This window comes from Clupea harengus, chromosome 17, assembly GCF_900700415.2.
Source record: "Clupea harengus chromosome 17, Ch_v2.0.2, whole genome shotgun sequence".
In the NCBI taxonomy this organism is placed as follows: domain Eukaryota; kingdom Metazoa; phylum Chordata; class Actinopteri; order Clupeiformes; family Clupeidae; genus Clupea; species Clupea harengus.
Genome location: NC_045168.1, coordinates 13058446 through 13081762, shown reverse-complemented (window position 1 = coordinate 13081762; position 23317 = coordinate 13058446). Strand labels below are relative to the sequence as shown.

At 46.1% G+C, this 23317-nt stretch overlaps 1 protein-coding gene across 1 annotated transcript in view; it reads left to right on the top strand.

Moving 5' to 3' along the window:
- dpp6a (dipeptidyl-peptidase 6a) overlaps positions 1-23317 on the top strand; it is a 221606-nt gene that overhangs the window by 154088 nt on the left and 44201 nt on the right. The window contains 1 exon segment of the mRNA XM_031583767.2: positions 7053-7151. Within this exon segment, the coding sequence (XP_031439627.1) occupies positions 7053-7151 (99 nt within the window).

Here is a 23317-nt window from a genome sequence, read left to right as displayed (position 1 = left end):
ATGTAGCTCTCGGCGGCTGCTGTGAAGTGGGCAGACTGGTGGCAATGGCAGCATCATGGCAGTGACTGTGCTGGTGGCAGCATCGTGGCAGTGACTGCGCTGGTGGCGATGGCAGCATCATGGCAGTGACTGCGCTGGTGGCAGCGACGCAGACTGGACAGGTGGCTCCTCTAGGCACTTGCCCTGCCTTTAATCCTCCGCTGGTGAAGTGGAGGAGCTGAAGCGGCTCCAAGCCGCCCCCGCGGCAGTGATCTCGGCGGGCGGAGGCAAAGGGCTGCCGGGGGCGGGGGGGTGGGGGGGTGTTTGGCTGTTACAGCAGACAGAGGGATTAATTGGCTGCTGTAGAGGTGGACTTCATTTGTGGGATTAGCGGAATTTAATTTGGAGGATGGCGAGGGGCATGAGTGGATCTTCTAACACCTCCCTGGCCATGCAGCCACACACACACGCGCTCACACACACACACACACACACACACACACACACACACACACACACGCACGCACACGCTCACACACACCTCTTCCTCCTAATGGATTTTCAGACTGTAATTGGCAAGACCTTTAGCTGCATCCATCACAGAATTTCACATTTACTCAAAATAAGGTGGACTTTTGTATTTTAAGGAGTGTTAGCCGTGTCTTGTTAGCTATTAAGTCAGGCCTGCGGGCAGCTTTCATGGACGCACCACTCCACTCACCTTCTGTAATCAAACCAAGCTAGACAACAGGAGAATATCACATAAGAAGGAGGATTTCCATTCAATATCTCGATACAGACCATTTATCCCTCACAGTCTGGCGACGTGTTTCTCTTTCAACACCTTGAAGTGCAGTTGATGAATGCCCTTCAGTCACGCTAAATGCCCAGGACAAGGGTTGCCCTGGTTTATTGTCGCCACTTTTTGTTTTATCAATCTCAACATTTCATTTCTCCCCCATCCCTCTGCTCTCTCCATGACAACCTACCTCTTCATCCTGTAATGGATAGGTGGGTGTTATATGCGTCCAGCACTCCAGAGAAACTGGGTCTTTTTTTTTTGTGAGCGGTAGAATATTCTTTTTCCAAGCAAGGATGACAGCTAGCTGACAGGGTGACAGCTAATTCGCACAGGATGGTACGGGGATGGGCCATCTCCTGGCTTTGTAAAAAAGGGTCTGGTGTTACCTCATGTTTCAAATCCTCCTGGAGCTCAAAGCTCACGCTAGCAAAAAGATCACACCCCCAACCCTCACATCATCCTGCTCGTGAATAGGGGGCCCTGGGGTACATCTTTGGATTTTGGCCGCTACCTACACAGGCAAACTGTTGAAAGGATTTTACAGGATGTCTTTTTAGTGCAGTATTTTTAGTTCACTATTGTTTTTTTTTTGGTTTTGTTTCTTTTTTTTCATATTCAAGAGCACTGAAGAAAAAAGAAATGGTGCTTCAGAAAACTGTCAGAACTAGCATCCTGTATGATGGAATGTTCATGAAAAAGAGGAGAAATACAGTGCATTAAAAGATGCGGAAGGAAAATAAATCTCTTGATGCATCCTCTCACGCTGGCCATTTAATTATTTTTAGAGTTTCGCACCAGAGAGCAGTGAGAAACAGAGGCGGCGCATCTCTCCCCTGCCTGCCGCACATACACACACACACATACACACACACACACACACACACACACACACACACACACACACACACACACACACCTCGCTGCACAGCCATCTATTAAGGAAATAATGAGCAGGCTTACATTGCAAAAGAGGAAGTCTTCATCTCCCCCTTTCATGTCCCATTAATTCCAATGAGGCTGACAAGTGTCTCCGAAAAATAAACTAAGCCTTAAAGGGAAAAAAACAAAAAAGAAAGAAAAACGCCAACACAGCCTGGGAGTCTGGAGTCTGAACTATGGCAATCTGTGGGCATCCTGGCAATTTTGGCACGGGCACACTGATGCCACCCTGGGCCAGCACTCGTTCTCTCTCTGCAGGCTCTCATTTTCACTGCAGGCCGCCTAGGATGCTGCCCTCTTCTATTGTTCCACAGATCCATCCTGTCAGCTCAGACATCGTGGGCAAAATGATCCACAGTAAGAGTCAGGGGGATGATCCCTTGGAATTGGTGTCATCACGAGTGGTCTGCCCTGGATGGCCCTCGAGCCCTGCAATTTCACCTCTACATAACACCATGGTTTCAGTTATCTGTTTAGGTCTGTGGTGGAAAGCATGGTCATCAGGCAGTCTAACAGTTGGCATGTTATGGTTGAGAGGGCTATTGAGATCCAAGTCATCAGCTTCAAAGGCCTGCCCTCAGCGACCAGGGCCTGAATCCGTGTCATTCGTCAGCCGATTGAGGTGATAAGAGGCCTTGGCCCATCAGAATCTATCATCATAGTGTTTATATATATACACACACACACACACACACACACTCTCACTCACATACAGACTGATCTTGTTCCAGGAAATGTAGTTCAACAACTGTAGAAACTAAATCCTGTGAATATAGGGTATGATGCACAGCGGGAGGAAGAGAAAAAAAACAGCATATCCTTATACAACCACACACACACACACTCACACTCACACACTCACGCATACACAAACTCTCGCACACACACATGCAGGGGCTCACAGTGCATCATGTTCCAATCTCCCACAGATGCAGTCTGATTGGATTAAGGGCCATGTTTTGCCGTGTTAATGAGCCAGTTTCCCCAGGAGTCGTGGTGAGGGGGAACATGTGTAGTGGACCAGGCGTGTCAGCCAGCATCTGCTCACACAGCACTCATCTCCTGGGGCCCACTTCCACTGAATCACCGCCACAGGAACAGAAGCGCAATAAGTAGCGATTGCAATAGTGTCTCTCTCTGTGTGTGTGTGTGTGTGTGAGTGTGTGTGTGTGTGTGTGTGTGTGTGTGTGTGTGTGTGTGTGTGTGTGTGTGTGTGTGTGTGTGTGTGTGTGTGTGTGTGTGTGTGTGTGTGTTTGTTTCCTAGTGTTCTCAGAGACCAGCATGAGGATGTGGAGCAGTGCAGGTCATGGCTCTTTCCCGTACCTGAGAAATTAATAGCATATCATTAACAACCATTTTCTATACACATGCCTAACCTCTTAGTGTGGTTCAGGTAGCCTCGAGGTTGTCTCTCACAGTGAAGGGGAACTCTGGTGTGCTGTATGTCCTTCACATGTTCTACTGAGGTGTCATGCAGAGATTTTGACTGGAGCTAATGTAGTGGAACAACAGTGAGCTAGTTAAGGGGCAAATGGAGCATGATGATCATTTGCGTGTGTTTGTGTATGTATCTATCTGTGTGCGTATATGTTTGTGTGTGGGAGTGCGTGTGTTTGTGTATGGATCTATCTGTATGTGTGCATATGTTTGTGTGCGGGGGTGCGTGTGTTTGTGTATGTAACTATCTGCGTGCGTATATGTTTGTGTGTGGGGGTGCATGTGTTTGTGTATGTATCTATCTGTGTGCGTATGTGTGTGTGTGTGTGTGTGTGCGTGTATATCTGTGTGTGTGTGTGGGTGTATGTGTGTGTGGGGGTTAGGGTTGTGTCTGTGTTTTGCATGTTAATGCCTGCACCACCCCACTCAGATGGCCTCCTGTGGTGCATATGTGTTGGTGTGTGTGTGTGTGCCTCCTGTGGTGCGTCTCAGCAGCCCACCTCCCTCTGTCATTCCTTCACGCCTCTTAAGTCTCTGGTACGTTAGATCCACACATCAACCAGACATCAGGGCGGCATCGTGTGAGTCGGGCTCAGAGAGCGCCCAATCCTGACTCAGGTCTGGTCTAGATCTGCCCACTTTCTTGGTGTCCGTCACAGAGTGTCAGCCCCTGGGTCTGCTCCCCCCTGTTGGGCTTCATCTTCCCTCTTCATCTCCCCTCTTCATCTCCCTCGCCTGCATGGTCAGCGTGGTGGAAAAATCACCATCACTACATCCTCTGAGCCTCTCAGACGACAGAGTACGACTACGTCACGCCCAAGCGGCCCCAGTCCAAAAGGCCCTCAGTGGAACGGTGTCCCACACTGGCCCTCTCGTCACAGACTGATGGACGAGCCACACCCAAGAAGTGCACAAGACTATTTAAAGGTGCAGTCGATGATGCTAATCCAGTACCCTTTATGTCAGATTCAGCAAATTACACCTCACGGCCCTCTAGCCATCCATTTAGTGCTGGGGTTTGTACACAGTCCGGGCTCTAGGGAAATGGGAATCAAACATAGTGGCTCGGACCGACAATCCCAGCCAATCAACATGGTGCTTCAGGAGCACGGAAGGGAGGGGAGTCATTTGTTGCGCACAAACATCAACAACCTTGCAAAACCAAAACCGAATTGCGGACTGCAAGTGTATGTGTGTGTTGGTAAGAAGGTCTTATATTGATTTGGTCAATTGATCATGAATAAATTGGCCTGATGCTTTGTGAATGAACCTTAGGGTGAACGTTAGTTAAGGAATATGTTAGGTTGGCTGCTCGTGTTCAAGCCATGGCCTTGTCACTCTGCTATTTTCAGTTGCGATGCCTGATTGTAGCAAGCACATGCAAGATTTTATTGCAGTGCGCAGCATCTATTAAGTCTACCCTGAAATGAATGTAATAGCTTAACTGCGAGCAAACATATCGCTGCTGCACCAACAGTCATTTGTGATCTTGGATGTGTGCCCTCTGGAGGCTTATAGGAGATTGATGGGTATTGTGGCATCTAATAGCTTAGTATTAAAAAAAAAAACATTTTTTTACAACCCAGGACGCTGATTTTTTTTGTCTACGTTTTGCGTCTACACAAACTTTGTATAGCATATAACTGAATAGAGAACACAAATAATATGTTGTTTATGTTTTGACATGATATCATTCCTTCGTTCAAAGGGGATCTATCTAAAGAGGCTTTTCTCTGCAGCGTGGTGGAGCTGGGCTCTCTTTGGGAGGTACAGCGCAGTGACTCCCTTCTGGGGCGCCGACTCTGTGTTGTCTCCCAGCGTGATCTGGCCACTGGTCCGTCTCAGTGCTTTGAAATGCAGCCCTGCTTCCCCATACTCCCCCCTGCTCCCTTCAGTATCTCCTCCTGCAGGCTCTCGCTCTCTCTCTCTCTCTCTCTCTCTTTCTCTTTTTCTCTCTCTCTCGTTCTCTTACTCTTTTTTTCTCTCTTTCTGTCTCTCTATCTATCCCTTCAAGAGGTGATTTAAAGCTGTTCACACAGCACGCCCACCAAAGCGTATCAGATGCTGCCTTTTCCTCTCTCCCTCCTCCTCCTCCTCCTCCTCCTCCTGCCTGTCTTTTTCCATGCATGTGGAATGAGTCATGCTGCAGACAGAGGGTTTGGGTGATGTTATCTGATGTGCAGAATTACATCTAAATAAATTGGGTTAGTGCGGGCATCTGGTGTAAACACACCAGCCCATTTCAATAATCCAATATTCAATTGATGGTAAGGGGGAGCCCAGAAGGACAGATGATTGTTGTTGTTTTTTTCCCCCGGGACAAACATCTCCTAGGTGTTAGGCAGTGACCCCCCCCCCCCCCCCCCACACACACACACACACACACACACTTTTCTTGCTGTCACCTCAGGCTCGGAAAAAATATCACACACAGCCCACCCCGCCACTAGACCGGCAATATAATATCCGCTAACAGGCGGAGATGTGGAAATGATGGGATTGTTTTTTCCCCTCCCTCATTTCTGTCAAATATACTCAGTATTAAAAAATGAGCCGAGAGGGAAAGCAAATACAATTCCCACCTGACAGTGCTAGAGGACTTTTAATATGAACACCGTCATGAAAGCCCCATTTCAATGCATGGAATTTCAAAGGCATCTTCCGTCATTTCTTGTAAGGTTTCAGTTGTTGGTGTGTGTAGTGTGTGGGAGTGGGTTCACACTGCATTGGACAGTCAGATGAGTGAGAGTGTCGAGCAGAGGTGTCATGAGGAGAAGAGAAGGCAGCAAAGTCGCTCAGCTGTCAGATTAGAATAATAAGGTCGGCCCATGCTTGAGGCACAGAGATAGAGAGAACTATGAACATGTCTTTTTCTCGCTCTTTCTCATTTTCTCTCTCTCTCTCTCTCTCTCTCTCTCTCTCTGTGCGTGTGTTTGTATTTATGTATTTACATATGTGTGTGTTTGGGCAATTGCATTTGCTTATCTCTCGCTCACTCTGTTTGTGTGTGTGTGTGTGTGTGTGTGTGTGTGTTTGTTTGTGTGTGTGTTTTTCTACCAGTGAAAGACTTAATGTGTGGGTGGGTGGGTGGGGTGGGGGGGTTGAGTGGGCACACCTAACTGCACAAACATCTTGATGACTTGTCCGTATGCAGCGAAAGGCTCCTGCCTGCACTCTTCAGTGGTGCGTGGGCTTAGCCCCCCGCCCCCTGGCACCCCCATCAGCTTTGGCTAAACAAAAACGAGTCAAAGAGACAGACCTCTGCAGAATGGAAAAGTCCAGCAGGGGGAAATGTGCTGCTTCTGCACTTCGCCGACTCCACTCTGACAATTTGTTCAAAGTTTGGAGCTTGTACTTCTGGCTGGATGCAGCAAATGTGAGGCTGCCAAAGAAATATGTTAACTAAACTCAAACCTCAGAGCGTGTGTGTGTGTGTGTTTGTGTGCTGGCTCTTCAAAGCCTTTTCATAGAACTCTGAATGTACAGTATATGGACATGCTGATGACCCAGCAACTGGTTGTAGGATTTTTCTTTTTAGCGTCATCGACAACAGTCCCATTTCAAATCAGCAAAGCTGCTCTAACTAGCAGCGAGCGTCATAGAGCGATGCATCGCGATGTCACGCAATGTTTTTGACCAAAGCGTTGACAAACTTTTGCCCTGACATGCTGCCGCTCTTGCAGATGAATTGTGACAAAAAGTTTCAGGACGTTCCATTGGAACGAGGATCAAACGGTTGCAGTGTGGACATGTTAACAAGTGGACAAGTGTCCATCTCCATGATCTGTGATCAGTTTTAATCTTTAGTGTCAGTGCACCTACCTCACCCTCCCTGCATTTATTTGTCACATGTGGCCACGCTCTCTAATGCATCCCTCCCTTGTTCCTCACACAGGTGACGATGACAGCCTGGCCTCAAAGGGGAAGGTGACGGTGAAGGACGTCTTCGGGGAGGACTTCAGGGTTCACGACCCCCACGCTAAATGGCTGAGCAGTGAGTACTAGTCCTGGTCATTTCCTCCTCCTCCCCCCCCCGCTCCCCCTTATGTGGTCCACTGCGGCAGCGGGTGTCTCTGCCGTCTCCCAGCGTGGGATCAGATAGAGGGGCCAGGGTGGTAAGTGGCGGCTCCTGTGCTGTAATTAGGAGCGCTCGATCCATCAGACGGGTGTGGGAGAGGATCCGGCAAGGGAGGTTAAGCTGTGTTCTTTGTACTTATCCCCCCCGAGATGGCGGAGTAAGATCTTTGTTGGGCAAACCGCTGTTTTTTTTTTTTACTATTGTGAACGGCACTAAGGGTGCTATTTTGTGTGTGTGTGTGTGTGTGTGTGTGTGTGTGTGTGTGTGTGTGTTTGTGTGGCTGTGTATTTATATGTTTGTGTGATTGTGCGTGTGCGTGTGTTTGTGTGTGCATGTGTGTGCATGTGCGTGTGTGTGTGCCTCTGTGTGTGAATTAGACTGGCACTGGGGTTTCCTGTGAAACCTGTGGCTTGAATCACTTCATAATACAGATACCTGGGTGTTCACCTGGACAATGGACAATAAATGTAACACTGAGGCTGTCTACAGGAAGAGGACTTCTTGAGGAGGCTCAGGTCCTTCAATGTGTGCAGCAAGATGTCCCATATATTTGACCAGTCTGTTGTGGCGAGTGCAATTGTCTCTGCAGCCATCTGCTGGGGCGGCAGCATCAGAGCCAGTGACTTGAAACTGAACAAGCTGATAAAGAAGGCTGTCTGTGCTGGGGATTGCTCTGGAGTTGGTTGTTGATAGAAGGATGTTGCACAAACTGCTCAACATAATGGACAACAGTTCACGTCCCCTGCATGACCTGCTGGTCAGACAGCACAGTGTTGTCAGTTGGAGTGTCCTTCATCTCCTCTGTATGAAGGTCCACTACAGTTGCCCACCTGCCTACCACAATAGCAATATGCAATGACTCCCCTCTGTGCCGGAAGAGGAGGCTTATCCTCTGACTAGCAATACACAATGCACATTCTACATTTCAGTTGCACAGTTAGAGGTGTATCTCAAATTCAGTTTTTTTTATTCTATTGATTTGATGTAGTAGTATATAGTTGTATATACATTTGTTAAAACAGATTTTTACCTCAGTGTGTGTTTTGTGTAAGTTATGTGTGCTTTGTGATTGATATGAACTGCTGTCGCGACACTGCACTATTCCTCATCGATAGGGGATCAATAAAGTAATTTATCTATCTATCGTTCTATTGTTCTATCTATCTATCGTTCTATCTATCATTCTATCGTTCTATCACAGGATTTCCAAAGAGAAGTAATGGCACAGGGGGAAGTGTGAGTGTGTTTTTGAACACAGCATATTTACTAGCCTCAGCTCTCAGCCGCAAATCACTTGGGATGGTGTGTGGTGCGCATGTACTTGTGTGTGTGTGTGTGTGTGTGTGTGTGTGTGTGTGTGTGTGTGTGTGTGTGTGTGTGTGTGTGTGTGTGTGTGTGTGTGTGTGTGTGTGTGTGTGTGTGTGTGTGTGTGTGTGTGTGTGTGTGTGTGTGTGTGTGCGCACTGGGTTTGGGGCCATGGAGGTATAGAGAGAAGGTCCAATAATGTCAGCCGTGTTTTACTCCCAACAATATATTTAAGCCCTTTCCACTTTTGTTGATAACTGGCTTCCTTCAGCTCTGCTGGACAGCAGTTGTATTCAAACAATAAATATATAAAATGATATGTCAGAACCAAGAGGTGTGGAAGACACTCCCTCAAAACTACTTTACCTAACCAGATAATTGTTAATGTTCCACAGCATTTAGGTCGGAGCATAACTCCCTTTCCTTAAATACTTTGCATGAGCAGTCAAGCCACAGGTGGAGGTGACCTCTTTTGTGCTGCCTCTTACTGCCTCTCATGCTCCCAGAGCTCATGTCATCGCCAGCTCTGTTCATAGGGAGAGGCGCCATTTTGGGTTGGCGAACCTCAAAGGGATTATCGTGCACTTATATAAACCTTCTAAAAATATCTCTCATTATGAGTAGGGCTACATTTCTCTTCTCTCTGGCTCTCCTTCTCACTCTCTCTCCCTCTCTCTCTGCCTCTCTCTGCTCACCTCCTTCCCTGGCGTCGTCGCAAGAGTGGAGTGGAGCGGAGGGCGTATTCGCCGGAGCACTAGCAGGCTGGAGTGGCACGTGCACGTAATTGGCGGACAGAGAAAGAGACGGTGGGGTACTGGGCCGGGAGCGAAGTGCTGCAGCCAGCTGCTTAATCAGATGCTTTGATTTCCAGCAGAGCCTCGTTAAGCTGTCTCCTCCAATCCAGAGTCCTTTAGAGAAGTGCAGATGTGGCAGAGTGACTCAGGAAGACCCCCCTACTGTTCCCATATTGGATACAGCATGTTGCAGGGCTGGGAGGCATGAAACAACCTGTGCTTGGGTATCTTAATTCCACACGAACGTGTTGCAATGTGTTTATATGCTGTTTATAACAGTGTAATAAGACACGATAATCTGTTATTAAGCGTTTTCAAGTGCCTGGTGATGTTTGTGTGGTGGCACAGTACAGGTTGATGTTGGTAAGGTTAATTTTATGTGGTGATTACGTTCATAATGGTGTGAATTGGAGTGCTGTATGCATTATAGATCATTGAGCATGAATAATGGAACATCTAAGACTCATCAGACACAACTATTTTGTAAAGGATTTATCAGCGGAGAAACGATTAACATCTCTAATTGGTAATCCATTATTTACACTTTCATGGATTATGGAGAGTGGAGATTATCAATGCAAATCATATGATACATAATTAATCTATTACAAAGTGTTATGAATGCTATTGTATTATGAATGTAGGCCATAATCCACAGTGAAGTTTTTGAGCTAAGTAGGAATTCTACCCAGTTTATGCAGGTCACATATTTTAGTGGTTGGTAATGCAGGGATTTATAGTCCTCTGAATAGGTTTGAAGACAGAGTCGTCATATGTATATATGTATAGAAATTGGACAGTGAATAAATCAACTGTTTTTAATGCTGGAATACTTTTATTGGAATAACTGAAGAGAGAGAGAGAGAGAGCAGTGTGTGCCAACATGGCTCCCACTTATGAACATTGTCAGGGAGATGTGGCCACCATGTTGAATGAGTCTTTTGTGGAGTGCTGATGGTCTGACGTCAATGACACTGCCTAAGGCGCAGCGGCGCTGATTGATGTTCTGCCCATTGTTCACACTGTTGCTTTCCCCGGCCCTGGTCTCATCCCCTGCCTCGCAAACGTAAACAAATCTGTCAGGAGAAAATGAAGCGTGGCTGATCACTAACTTATGCTTTTGCTGCTTTTCTTTTTTCCTTCTTCCTCCTCTGCGTCCTTTCCTTTCAGCGGTGATTGCATGCAGCTGACGAAAACAGATGTCATCTTCTTCGAGGTGCCTCTCTCACATTCACTCTTTTGAGTCCTCTGTCACTTTAACAGAGGTCTTTATCGTAGGTGGGTACTATTGGAGAGACATCAGTCTGAAATCAAAAGCTCTTGGGTCTCTTGTCTTCCTGATGCCAAACATCAGGAAGAAATGTGTCCCATTGTTGTGCTCATTCAATTAATAGCCGTAGCGGATTGCACTAAGCCTTCATAGACGTCCCTGAGAGGAACTGAAACTGGTGACGCACACTGTGAAGAGTGAAGCAGGCTATTATTGACTGATTATATGATGTTTGTTAGCATGTCAGATTCAGTTAGCCAGGATGATTTGCGGCAGAGGAAGCCCAGGACCCAGAGACCGGTCTTGTGCATTTGCGCAATTAAGGTGAATTTATATTTAGGTGTCACTCAACAGAAATTAACTGTCTGGCAACAGCGTAGCAGCTGTGGGCTTTCATAGTCCTGTTGCTGATGACAAACCTGTTCAGAACAGCACATGACATTTCTGTGGCAACTCAGCTTCCTAGCTAACTAACAATAGTGAACTAATTCAAATCATATCAACCACGGAAGACGGGAAACACAATCCTGAATGGCAAATTTGGTCTCTTTAAAAATAATTAGCCTTTAACATAGAAATTATATCTCCCCAACCGTTATTTAAGTTAACGCTTCATCAAACATGAACTTTACAGCTGGCACTGCTAGCTTCATAGCATGCTAACAACATTAAGCCAGATAGCCGTATCCATATTAACAATGCAAAATGTCTATCGAATCTCTTCTCATGCAATCAGGGTGCGCGACAAAAACTTTCAACGTCTGTGTCCTTTTAAAGATGTTTGCAACGCAATTATGTCTGTGACGCCCTAGCAGACACATAGTTTGTCTCTTTTACATCATCTCTTTTACACTTGTCGCCTGGACTATAAATAGGCCTTTACTGGCTTCCTGGGGACAGGCTCGGAAAATTGAATTTTTTAAACCTAATTTAAGCTCCGGAATATGTCTGCTTCCTACCACTCATGCTCTTCTCCCCCTCAACCCTCCAACCAAATGAAGTTTCCCCAACACATCAATCACTGTCGGGCCGGACACGGCCGATGGGCCTTAGAGGGGTTGGGTCCGTGATGAATCAAGCCGCACAGGTCATTTGTTTAAGCACTGGAGCCAGTCGCCACGTCCCGCTGATAATTCGAGCATGGTGCTGGCAGGCTTAACATGGAGTACCTGTGGACTGCTGGGATGCCTGGGATGCTGTAAAGGATAATCTCCTCTTCTTTTACTGGCTGAAGGAGGAGCAGTTTGACAGCAGAATGTCACTCGGAAGAAGATTTAATACCGCATAGCGGCAGTTGGAATATAAATAAAAAATACCATGCAGCTACCGGACTATAACTCAGTGAGAGGTCCAAATGTCATGCGTTTGCCTTGTAATATAATAGACAATGTCTTCTCTCATTTAAAGGTTTTTCTTGCATAGGTGTTTTCTCTTTGGTGTACCTTTTCCAGAGTTAAAGTGGAGACATCACTTATGCATATGCACCAACATCAAAATAGATTCACTCTGTTCTTTAGTGCAGCTTTAAATGTTAACCTTTCTGACCATGCAAGGCAATGAAAATACTAATCATTTGGTCTTGAATAAGATTAGCCCAGATTATTCCTTCGTGACCTACCCTATTGCACAGCCCATTGACAGGCCATCACCCAGCCGTCTCTGCGTCCTTGCACACTCATGTCACCTGGAGGTTGCGTGAGACAGAGATGGAGAACCTCGCCGATCATCGCACTGTCCCTCACTCGCACTGGCGGTGCTTGTCCTTCAGCCACCCCCGTCACCCGCCTCCTCTCTCGTCCTCACCATGGACCCCTCTCATTCTCATTCCGCGGTTTGGTCTGCCAGTAGCACACTTGCTGCTAAGCAGCGGCGTAATTGCGTAATTAGCAGAGACCATTGATCCGAACCCGTACTGGCCGCTCGCAGAGCCGCCTGTCTAAATCAAGCAGATACATCATCGGCGCCCAGAAATTAAAGATGCCTTATGTATTGTGTGGCTAGAACCATCTGGCTCTCCATGCTAATCATCCTGTTTCTCCCCTCTCCCTCCACCCCCCCCCCAGCCCCAAAGCACTGTGGCCATAAATGCAGCATGCATGGCACGAGGGATTTGCTCGACGCCACTAAGCAAACAGATGCATGATTAGCGGAGTAAGAGTCTTTTAACCTTGATGAGGAGGCCGATGGGGAGCAGATGAGTTATCCTCCAGGGGAGAGGAGGCGCTTGTCAGGCCGACCACTGACCCCCAGTGGCGGAGAGCTGCCACTGCCCCTCTCGGAAGACACGAGCAAAGTGGGGGGAAATAAGAAATCACTTCTTGATGCAAGAACATTGCTTGCCCTTGAACTTTCTCACCATCTTGAACTGTGTAATTGAGTACTTGAAAGATTTCCACATGAAACATGCTAAGATGAAGTGCTCCACTGATGTTTGAGTGTAGTTTGATGGTTTTGCTGTGATACTGGATGACACGGCTGCCAACACTCAAGTCATCAGCACAAGCTAGTGCAAACGCAACACTCACCAGTGTCCTTGTCTCTCTCTTTATTGAGTGTGAGTGTGTGTAGGCGTGGGGCTGACCCCGGGGCCAGAGGCAGTATGAAAACAGGGATCACTCGTCTTAATCTGACAGAGGGAGATAGTGCAGAGCACAGACAGCAGCTAATGCAGTTACTGGCCTCCCACACACACACTCCATTCCTGACCTGTCCAGCCGCAGAGATAAGAGGACTCACACACAAACACACACACTTACAAACTCGTACCAGACACAAACGATCGCGCACACACACACACACACACACACACACACACACACGCACACACACACACGCACACACACACACACTCACTTACTAACTCACACCAGTCACATATGATCACACATTCACCCACACACACTTTCTTACAAGCTGAGCATCCTCGTAGTGAAGGAGGCACAGCCATGAACATCTGTCCTTGCAAGCTTTCTCTCAGACCAGTGTTAATTTTGGCAGCTATTTTAGATTTAGTCTTAGTCTTAGTCTTTAGACGAAAATGCATATTAGTTTTAGTCACTTTTAGTCATTTTTATCCTCCTTAGTTTTAGTCTAGTTTTCGTCGACGAAAACTCAGAACATTTTAGTCTAGTTTTAGTCGACGAAGTCTCATTACATTTTAGTCTAGTTTTAGTCACATTTGAAAGTCCATCTTATAGCCACATTAAACTCCTTTACTTCCCTTCTCAGGCCCGGGACCCCTTGTGTTGTGTCTACAACTGCATAATAGTCAAGCTTGCAGTACTTAAACTGTGGATGCAATTAGTCTCTAAAATACAGATCTCCTAGTATATGCCTACAGCTGAATTCCAATTAATTCAACGTAAATAATAATTTTAAGGCAATACTTAATTAACAGTATTATCATTAAAATATAAGAGAATATCAAGTCTAGATTTTGAAGATTCAAATGATGTGATAACACAATACAACTACTATGCCTACCTGGCCTTAGTTAAATCAACCACATATCCTCCATATGAATTGCTGTGGCAATCTGATAACCAACATATTTAGCTAGACAGATAGTTTGAGAGTTGAAAGTAATGCCAATGATAATAACAATTGCATAAATAGACAAGGATATGTAAACCAATCACGTATTCATTTATTTTTTCTTGATTAATGTCATGCGTGGCCTGTCCTATAGTAGTCCATTCTGCAATGCGTTTACTAGCTAGCAATCGATAGCTAGTATAACTTAGCTATGCTACCTCATAGTTAGCTAACGTTAGCTAGCTAAACGTTTTGGAACTCATTTGCCAAGCCAAACGGGAGGTTTCAATCGAAAATGACTAGCTAGTTGTACAAGCTGACACAACATATACACTCGACTGCTCTTTTGAAGTTAACTTAACGTTGGCTAATATATTCTAATAACTAGTTAACATTAGCTAATTATCATTGACAGTTACTAGCTCATTTACCTTGGCATAAATGGCAGGGTTGTCTTGTGCGCTTTTAGGTGCCTCTTGTTGTGTTCTTCCCACCTATTTTGAAGCCACACGGTTTCTCTCCGGTTATAGCGGTGCATTGTGTTTTATTTTCTGTCAAGTTATAATTAAAGACTGTCCAGATATCTATTCTTATTTTTCTTCCAGTACCGAGTACTTGAACTTCAGCCATCATAACGTCTGTTAGGGCGTCACTTGCATGTCTGGGCATCTCATTCTCAGGGAGTGGAGGAGGGATAGATACAGGACCGGGCAACATTCAACCAATGATGTGCATACAAGTTTAGAAAAAAAAAAACAATTGTGACTTAGTCAACCACCAACATTTTCGTCTCGTCTCGTCAACGAAAGTTAAAATAGATTTAGTCATAGTTTTTATTTATAAAGATCCGTTTTCGTCACGTCTTAGTCTCGTCTTAGTCCCGGGAAAAAGGTCGTTAACGAATATTTTTCGTTATAGTTTTCGTCAACGAAATTAACACTGTCTCAGACTAATCTCCTCCTACTCTCCTTCTCCCCTTCTACACACTAGAAATAATATGTCTGTCATACACATGCTCACACACACACACACACACACACACACACATACAGACACACACACACACACACACACACACACGTTCACACATTCACGCGTTTATCCTTAGAAATAAGAGCACTGACGCACATATGTGGGTCCTCAGACAAGCCACACACACAATAAAGATAAAGTAGTCTCCCGTGAAAAAGCAAAATTACAAATGAATATACAAAGCACACAACGCAAACCAGTAGCTCATACATGCACATAGCTCCCACATCCATATGCATTGAGTGGACAAAAACATGCATGCACAAAGCTCCCACATCCATATGCACTGAGTGGGCTGAATGACTCAGGGGAGTTGGAGTCCTGCTGTCCCTGGTCACAGATGCCTGCCGCAGATGCTGATGTCCTTGGCCATGCTTATGAGCCTCCCTCCCTCCCAAATGCTCCCCACCGCTCCCCTGGCACTCGCTCATCTAATCAGCACAGCTTCTGGGGAGGCCACATGACATACAAGGCATGCATGTATCTTGTGCATCTATTTGAGGGGTAGGTGTAACGCTGCCTGAGGCGTGAGTTCTCTCTCTCTCTGCATTCATGCATCTCTCCCAAGAACACCCCCCCCACACACACACACACACACACACACACACAGCACACACAAGGGGCTTCACACATACACAAACACAATTACTCACACACATATGCACACACACACACACACACACACACACACACACACACACACACACACACACACAGAGAATTGAGAAAGAGACTGTTTTGATGGGAATTGAGAGGTTGTCTTTTTTAGCCATTTCAGTTTCTACAACAGCAGTGGTGAACGCAAACGAATGTATGTATGAGGGTTGCCATGGTAATCATGTTTTGCCTGGTAATTAGTAGTAACTTGCTGCTTATAATAAGGCTCACACAACACATAAACCAACTTAAACAGGATATTAGTGGAAAGGAACTATATCCAATTATTATTTTATTTTATTGATTATTGGTAGTCTCAAAATCCCACCGCTTCTCACCCCAATTAGACAGCATGGGAGAAAACTGATTTGTGACAGTGAATAGAAGTGGCAATGAATAGAAAATAGCCTATAATGTGACGGTAAATGCCAGCACAGCATTAAGAAGGGTACGAAGGCTTATTTACTTCACTGGTGCAGTTCTGTTCGCCCCAAACCAGGTTTTGCTGATGTGGACAAATACGTTGATTAATCTCGCCTTGTAGTGCCATTGCTATAACTCAGGCAATAACTTGCACCATAAGTTATGCAAGAAATATGGTTTTGCAACGACCTAGTGAGTTATAGTAAATGATGCATTTGTGTCTTTGAAAGCTTGAAAAATGTCCGTGTTAAAGCTAGTCTGTAGTTCTTTAGTTTCACAGCTATGGTTGCTAAGCAGGACAGTTGATAGTCTTCCATTGCTATTAGAATAAAGTGGATGCAAAAGTTGCAGTGGCAGACTATCCTATGGCAGATGGGTGGGATTTGCCCATTATCTATCCATGAGTTTAGTTCAAATCAGTCAAACTGATTTAAGGATGTTGTACGTTATACAGGCTATGTTATATTTGCATTTGTAACATAGATTGTTATGGAAACATGCGTGGGTAAGTTTCCAATTTGTCCGGTAAAACAAATTCTATGAATAAATAAACGGAAATCCTGGAATGTATATGTGTGCGAGTGCTTTTAAGAGTGTTTAACCTGCAATGTATATGAGTGCGAGTGCTTTTGAGAGTGTTTAACCTGCAATGTATATGTGTGCGAGTGCTTTTGAGAGTGTTTAACCTGCAATGTATATGTGTTTGAGTGCTTTTGAGAGTGTTTAACCTGCAATGTATATGTGTGGCAGTGACCCCCCCCCCCCCCACAGCACTCAAGGTAGGGAACAAGTGATGAGGCCCTGCCGCTGACCACTGGCCGCCTTAATAGAGATGCTTGTGTGGGAGTACACCTCTGCACTCAATTAGCCCCCTAATCTAATTAGCCTCCTAGCGGTGCAGGGAAAATTGGATGAAAAATTAGAGGGAAAAAGACCACAGGTTTGTTTAGCTCCTCACTGATGTGTTGCCTGGTAGCTGATACCCAATTATGAGCAGAATAACTGTGATTTGTGCAACGTGAATACAGGGAGTGTTCATTAGTGAGTGTGTATGCCTGTGTGTGTTTGTGTTTGTGTGTGTATATGTTAGTGTTTGTGTGTGTGTGTGTGCGTGTAGTGTGAAGTTGGGCTAGAATCCGATTCTTTATTATCAGATTGTTTCAGTCTCATGTTTCTCGTAACGAGCTATATTAGGCACAGCTCTGTTAGTTATTTGTTCCTTCCCACAGACATGGCATTGATTGAAACACATAAGCATATCAAACCTACATTTGCATATTTGTTTGTCAAATTACCCCATGACTTGCAAAGCACCACTTGTGCAGATCTCTGGCAGGCAAGTATCTTTTTGGACCTGTACAAATGTGTTATTGTTAAAGCACATTAAGCTTAACACAGTGAAAAACGACCACTACAATTCACTGTACAATATTACGATTAATTTTAAATTGATTTGAAAAAGCGCGTATGTATCCTGTACAAGTCGGTCACGGGACAGACAAATTCACAGCCGGATCCTGGAGCCCAGCCCGGGCCAAGGCACAGAACTCAGCAGGAGTTATCGAGAAGTGTCGGAGCATCTGAACCCGGACAGGCATCAGCGTAAAATTTACTCGGGGGGTTATAAACCAGGAAAACTGAGAAAATGCATTATCAGTAAACTTGGCACAGACTGCATATTATAGAGCTCATAAAACGTGGGCAGCCAGTTCCACTGAGGGAGTTATTGCTCTCTGCAGAGAGGCCTTTTAAATCCGCTTATGCTTGGTCCTGGGCTTCTGTTATTAGATCCTTGTCTCAGCAGGACTTGTGTCATTTTAACTAAATTGAGTCCCTCCCACCACTCTCCTCTCACCTGTCATTATGACTCCCTCTTCGCAGGTTAGTTCGCACAAACAGCACTTGCCAGTCCCCCTCCCCCCCACCCAAATATCACCTACCCTTATTGAAAACGTGACCGTCATCGCAAAGAGTTCCATTGCTTAATGGTTGCAGGCAGCGCTTTTCCGAGGCACAATTTCCTGCCGGTCACACGCACATGCGCGGCCCCCGCTTCTGTGCACCACTGTGGCAGCGGTGACAAATGATGCTCGCGGATGACCTTTGATGGGCACGGCTGATAAGCCATAAATCAGAGAGGAAACACCCCCCCCCCCCCCCGCGCTTAAGCGGACGACCAAAAAACGCTTTGTGCGGCTTCTGTGGGCTCCATCCCAGCGGACCCCCATGTGTGGTGTTAGAGTCTCAGCCAGTCTTCCAGTGTCCTCAACTTCCTCCAGATGGCAGTTTACCATGATGAAATAATCTTTCAGAGATCTACTTTTTGAGGTTTGGTAAATGGAATCAGGGAGATTCTGCCCCGAGCCAACCGCAACATACTGGCTCTCACACAAAACACAAAGCATGTGCCTACATGTAGCTACGCCCTTCTTCCACTATCCAACTATCTGTGGGTTCATCCCCTATTTGTCAGGTTTTTTATGTATTTGCCCAGGCACTGTTCTCTGGGCTCTTGTAGCACTTCATGTGAAATACCTTCACCTGTACACACACACCAATGATGCTGAAGGCTGCGAGCAGCAAGGCACCAATCAAATGTTTGGATGCAGGAAATGGGACAGTGACTTCTCAAGGACTCTAAACACGAGGCTTTCTCAACCCAGAACAGGATTGCTCTTGTCATCCAGAGTGCAAACCACATAACTATGCTGTGTTTGTGACATGTTCTCTGTTTTTGTAACCCAAAAGTGCAATGTGTGTGTGTGTGTGTGTGTGTGTGTGTTGGCATGTGTGTGTGTGTGTGAAGAGGCCTTCTAAAGATCGGAAAAGGAATTTAATTAACAACCATGTGAATTTTTTACGAGCCCATTTTCCCTTTATAGCTTACCTGAGCCAGCGGGCACCCACTCTTTCACTCGGGACCCCGATTGCCATTTTATTTTACACTTCAGCAATAACTCTCTATCCCTTCTCTCCAGCCAATCACTCTCTCTTCCTCTCCCCAGCCAATCAGTCTGCCTCCCTCCCCCCTTTTCTCCACCTTTTTCACTATTTTTTTCACCTCCATCAGACAGGCCCTTATCAGGTGCCCTCGTTGAGAGCAAATTACCCCAACAAGAAGAAGAAAATCAATTTAATCAGAAGCAATTAAACCAGACGGGGGGGGGGGGGGGGGAGTTGCAGCTAAAGTTGCGTGAGCCTTATCTCCATCTCCATCGCCTGCCCACAGCTCTGCAATTAGCAGACTTTACCCAAAAAGCGTGTTGACATCACTAGCCTCCAGTCCCCTTATCCTCGTTTTGCCAGTCAATCTCCCTGTAACCTGATCGATCCGCTAGCGCAATGCTAACAGTACTACACAAGGACCTTAATTCAGTGAAGACAAATTACTGGCGATATGCATGCGTTCACTGTGCCTTAAAGCACCATGAGGGAAAATATGATTTAATGAGTTCTGAGGCTGTAGGAGTTTAGCTAACAGAGGAAGCCTACCTCTCACACAGTCTCTCAACAGGCTCCTGAAAGGTCTTTCAGGACATCGTCTAGAAATGTACTGTGCACCATGCAATCATGCTGTGTGAACACCCCGTTTTTATTACTGAGAAAGAGCAGGCAATAGCACTAGCACAAGTGGGTTGTTGGAGCAGGCCACAAGCTAAATCCTATGGTGGAAGGCCAGTTGGTTATACATAAGGCACTGAAGATATATATGACAGATGCGATGGATCCCACATTTCCTAACGCCACCCACTAACTTCCATTTTATTTGTTGTTGAAGGGGCATGGCCATCTTGTTCATGCACAGACCAGTGCTTCTGATGAGTCATGTTTATCCAGTGAAACATGTACATGCCAGTGCTTCTGATGAGTCATGTTTATCCAGTGAAACATGTACAGGCCAGTGCTTCTGATGAGTCATGTTTATCCAGTGAAACATGTACAGACCAGTGCTTCTGATGAGTCATGTTTATCCAGTGAAAGACACAAGCAACAGATTCAGGAAGAGAGATATAATGTAGGTGCAGATAGAGCATGGTCCTGATTTATTTCAGCTTAGCACTGCAACAGACAGATGAGGCAATCTGTGGAAGAGTGTGTGTGTGTGTGTGTGTGTGTGTGTGTGTGTGTGTGTGTGTGTGTGTGTGTGTGTGTGTGTGTGTGTCTGTGTGTGTGTGTGTGTGTGTGTGTGTCTGTACAGAATGCATGGAGCCATCAAGTGAGATGAACTGAGGACAGGGACCAGGAAGACGGAAGCCCACTCCAGTGAATGGATGGGTCGCCATAGAGACCTAACGGATGAGCAGAGCTGGAGATGGAGACAGAGCGGAGGCTAGATCGGGAACGAGTGAGAGCCTCTGAGGGTAGTCGAGAGAGAGAGAGAGAGAGAGAGAGAGAAGAGAGTGAGTGATGGAAACGGGAACATGCTTAGATGAAAAGAAAGAGTGAAAAAGCCACAGAAGATGAAGTAGTCTGCTCATGAGTGTTGTCTGCAGTGGGGGTCGGTTTTAAGGCCAGGGTGAGATGTTTGGCATGTATGGACAGGCCAGAGGATGTGAATATGCCTCAGGTTATCAGGTGGGTATCTAGCCACATACACACACACACACACACACACACACACACACACACACAGACTGTCCACCCCAGTGGACACCTCTTCTTGACAGGGTTCAGTGAGTACATCTCAAACATTGAAACACACAAACACAGACCACCTGAGCCCAGCTAGACACACATACTCACTCATACACACACATATAGTCCCTCTGTCCTCATTCTTCCTTTCATACACACTCTGACATGCCCACACACACACACACACACTCTGCCTGGCTTGAGTCTTCCGTTCTTTAATTAGACTGACACAGGGGATCAGATAGCCCCTAGATAGCCTTCAATAAAAGCAGGACTGGGAGGTGATCTAAAGGCTAAATTACGTAACCGTTTTATGTGTTATTCCAGTGCGAGTGTTAGTATTACAGTTCCAGTTCCTGTAGCCCAATATCATCATGGCTAATGAAGCTGTGACTGTTACATGTGAGTGTTTTACAGCACACTGCATGAGGCTCTGTTGGTGCTCTATGTTAGGGTAAGCTAGGGTAAGCTCTCTGTGGAGGAATAAGAGTGGCTTGAGAAACACTGTGATTATCTGCACATCTGCCCATTGACAAAGAGTGGGAGTGGGTGTTCAAGAAAGACAAGGAAGCACACATAATGACAGAGAGAGGTGTAGATCATGGTGAGATCATAGCCTTGGGCTACGCTATCATGTTTGTGGTGAGTGAAGCCAGGAGGATGGAGGGAGGGAGAGAGGGAGGGAGAGAACAGGTGAATGCCCCAGGTTAGAGCCTTTGAAGGGCAGTGGGCGATCGCCTCAGGGTTGCACAGAGGAAATGAGTAGAAGCTGCAGGGCAGCAGCACCCATGTGCTAGTGTGTGTATGGTTTAGTTTGTGTGTATGCGTGTGGGCGTGTGTGTGTGTGTGTGGGCGTGTGTGTGTGTGTGTGTTTTTGTTTGTGTGTGTGTGTGTGTGTGTGTGTGTTTTTGTTTGTGTGTATGTGTGTGGGCATGTTGTGTGTGTGTGTGTATGTGTGTGGGCGTGTGTGTGTGTGTGTGTGTGTGTGTGTGTGTATCTGTGTTTGTGTTTTGTGTGTGAGAGCACATGTGTTTAAGCAGGGCCAATGACAATGGGCAGTGCCCCCTCCTGCAACTGAAAAACAGCGTACTGTGAAAGGATCAAATGACAGATAGAAAGGGGAAGGAAGAGAAAATGTGGATGGGAGCTGTGAGAGGTAAAAGGTCATGCTGCTGTCAACACAGGGTGGGCTATGACCAACCAGCAAGGTGGAATCAAGGAAATGAGAGGAAAAGACCAATGATGAATGGAGGTGTGGAGGAATAGGGAGACATAGAAAGAGAGTGAAGGAATCATTATTATACTGGTGTGGCCTGATCTAGTAGACAAAACATAGGTGCTTGACTTGTGCAGCATACATAGGTGCTAGACTTATGAAGCATACATAGGTGCTAGACTTGTGAAACATACATACAGTAGGTGCTAGACTTGTGAAGTATACATAGGTGCTAGACTTGTGCAGCATACAGAGGTGCTAGACTTGTGAAGCATACATTGGTGCTAGACTTGCTAGATTTGTTTGAAGCAGAGAGAGCTCCAAACGGCCGGCTGCAGGACAAGTGGACACTGAGATCTTTGACAGACAGGAGAGATGTTTTGACTCCATGCCCTGGCAACAGGAGTTGTGTATGACAGGAACGAAGGTATAGAAACACCACGACAAGTTCACAAACATTCTGAGAGTGACTTTGAGGTGGCAGGATTGCCATGGTAAATGTTAAATCTCTGACTGGACCCAAGAAGACCATGTTGGCCAACACATTCATTTGAATGAAATAGTTGGAACAGTGGTTGGACTTCATTCCTGTTCACAATCCCAGCATTGGTAGGCGCTAAGCAGGCTGGTGTGAATCATCCAGCAGCTAACCACACAGCCTTGCCCCAAAGCAGCTGAGGCCAGGCCTGCGCGTCGGGACACATGAGCGATGGTAAAACAGTGTAGCGCACTATCACCCAGCGTGGTGATGGATCGGCTGAGCAGACCACTGGCAGCTGGGAGGGGTTGAGAGGCGGTGCGGATGAGGTGCTGATCCAAGGCTTCGCCACGGAAAACAAGTTGAACCGAAGGGGGTACAGGCTGGCGTGGGAAATCACCCGCAGAGATGAACGAGTGAGCGATTGATCTATCCATCTGTCAGTCTGTTGGACAGACAGATATGCACACACATACACACGCGCACACACACACACATACACACGCACAAGCACACACACACTCACACACACACACACAAGCACACACACACTCACACACATTCCAGTGTCTGCAGTCAAGGGCACCTTGCTCTCAACAATGCCCAACAGAAAGACAGACAGCCCAAGACAGAAACAAGACAGATACAAAAGAGAAACAGAGAGAGAGAGAGAGAGAGAGAGAGTGTGGGTGTGCTTATCCTGTGTTTAGAAGGGCTGTGATTATCCCGGGAAGTAAC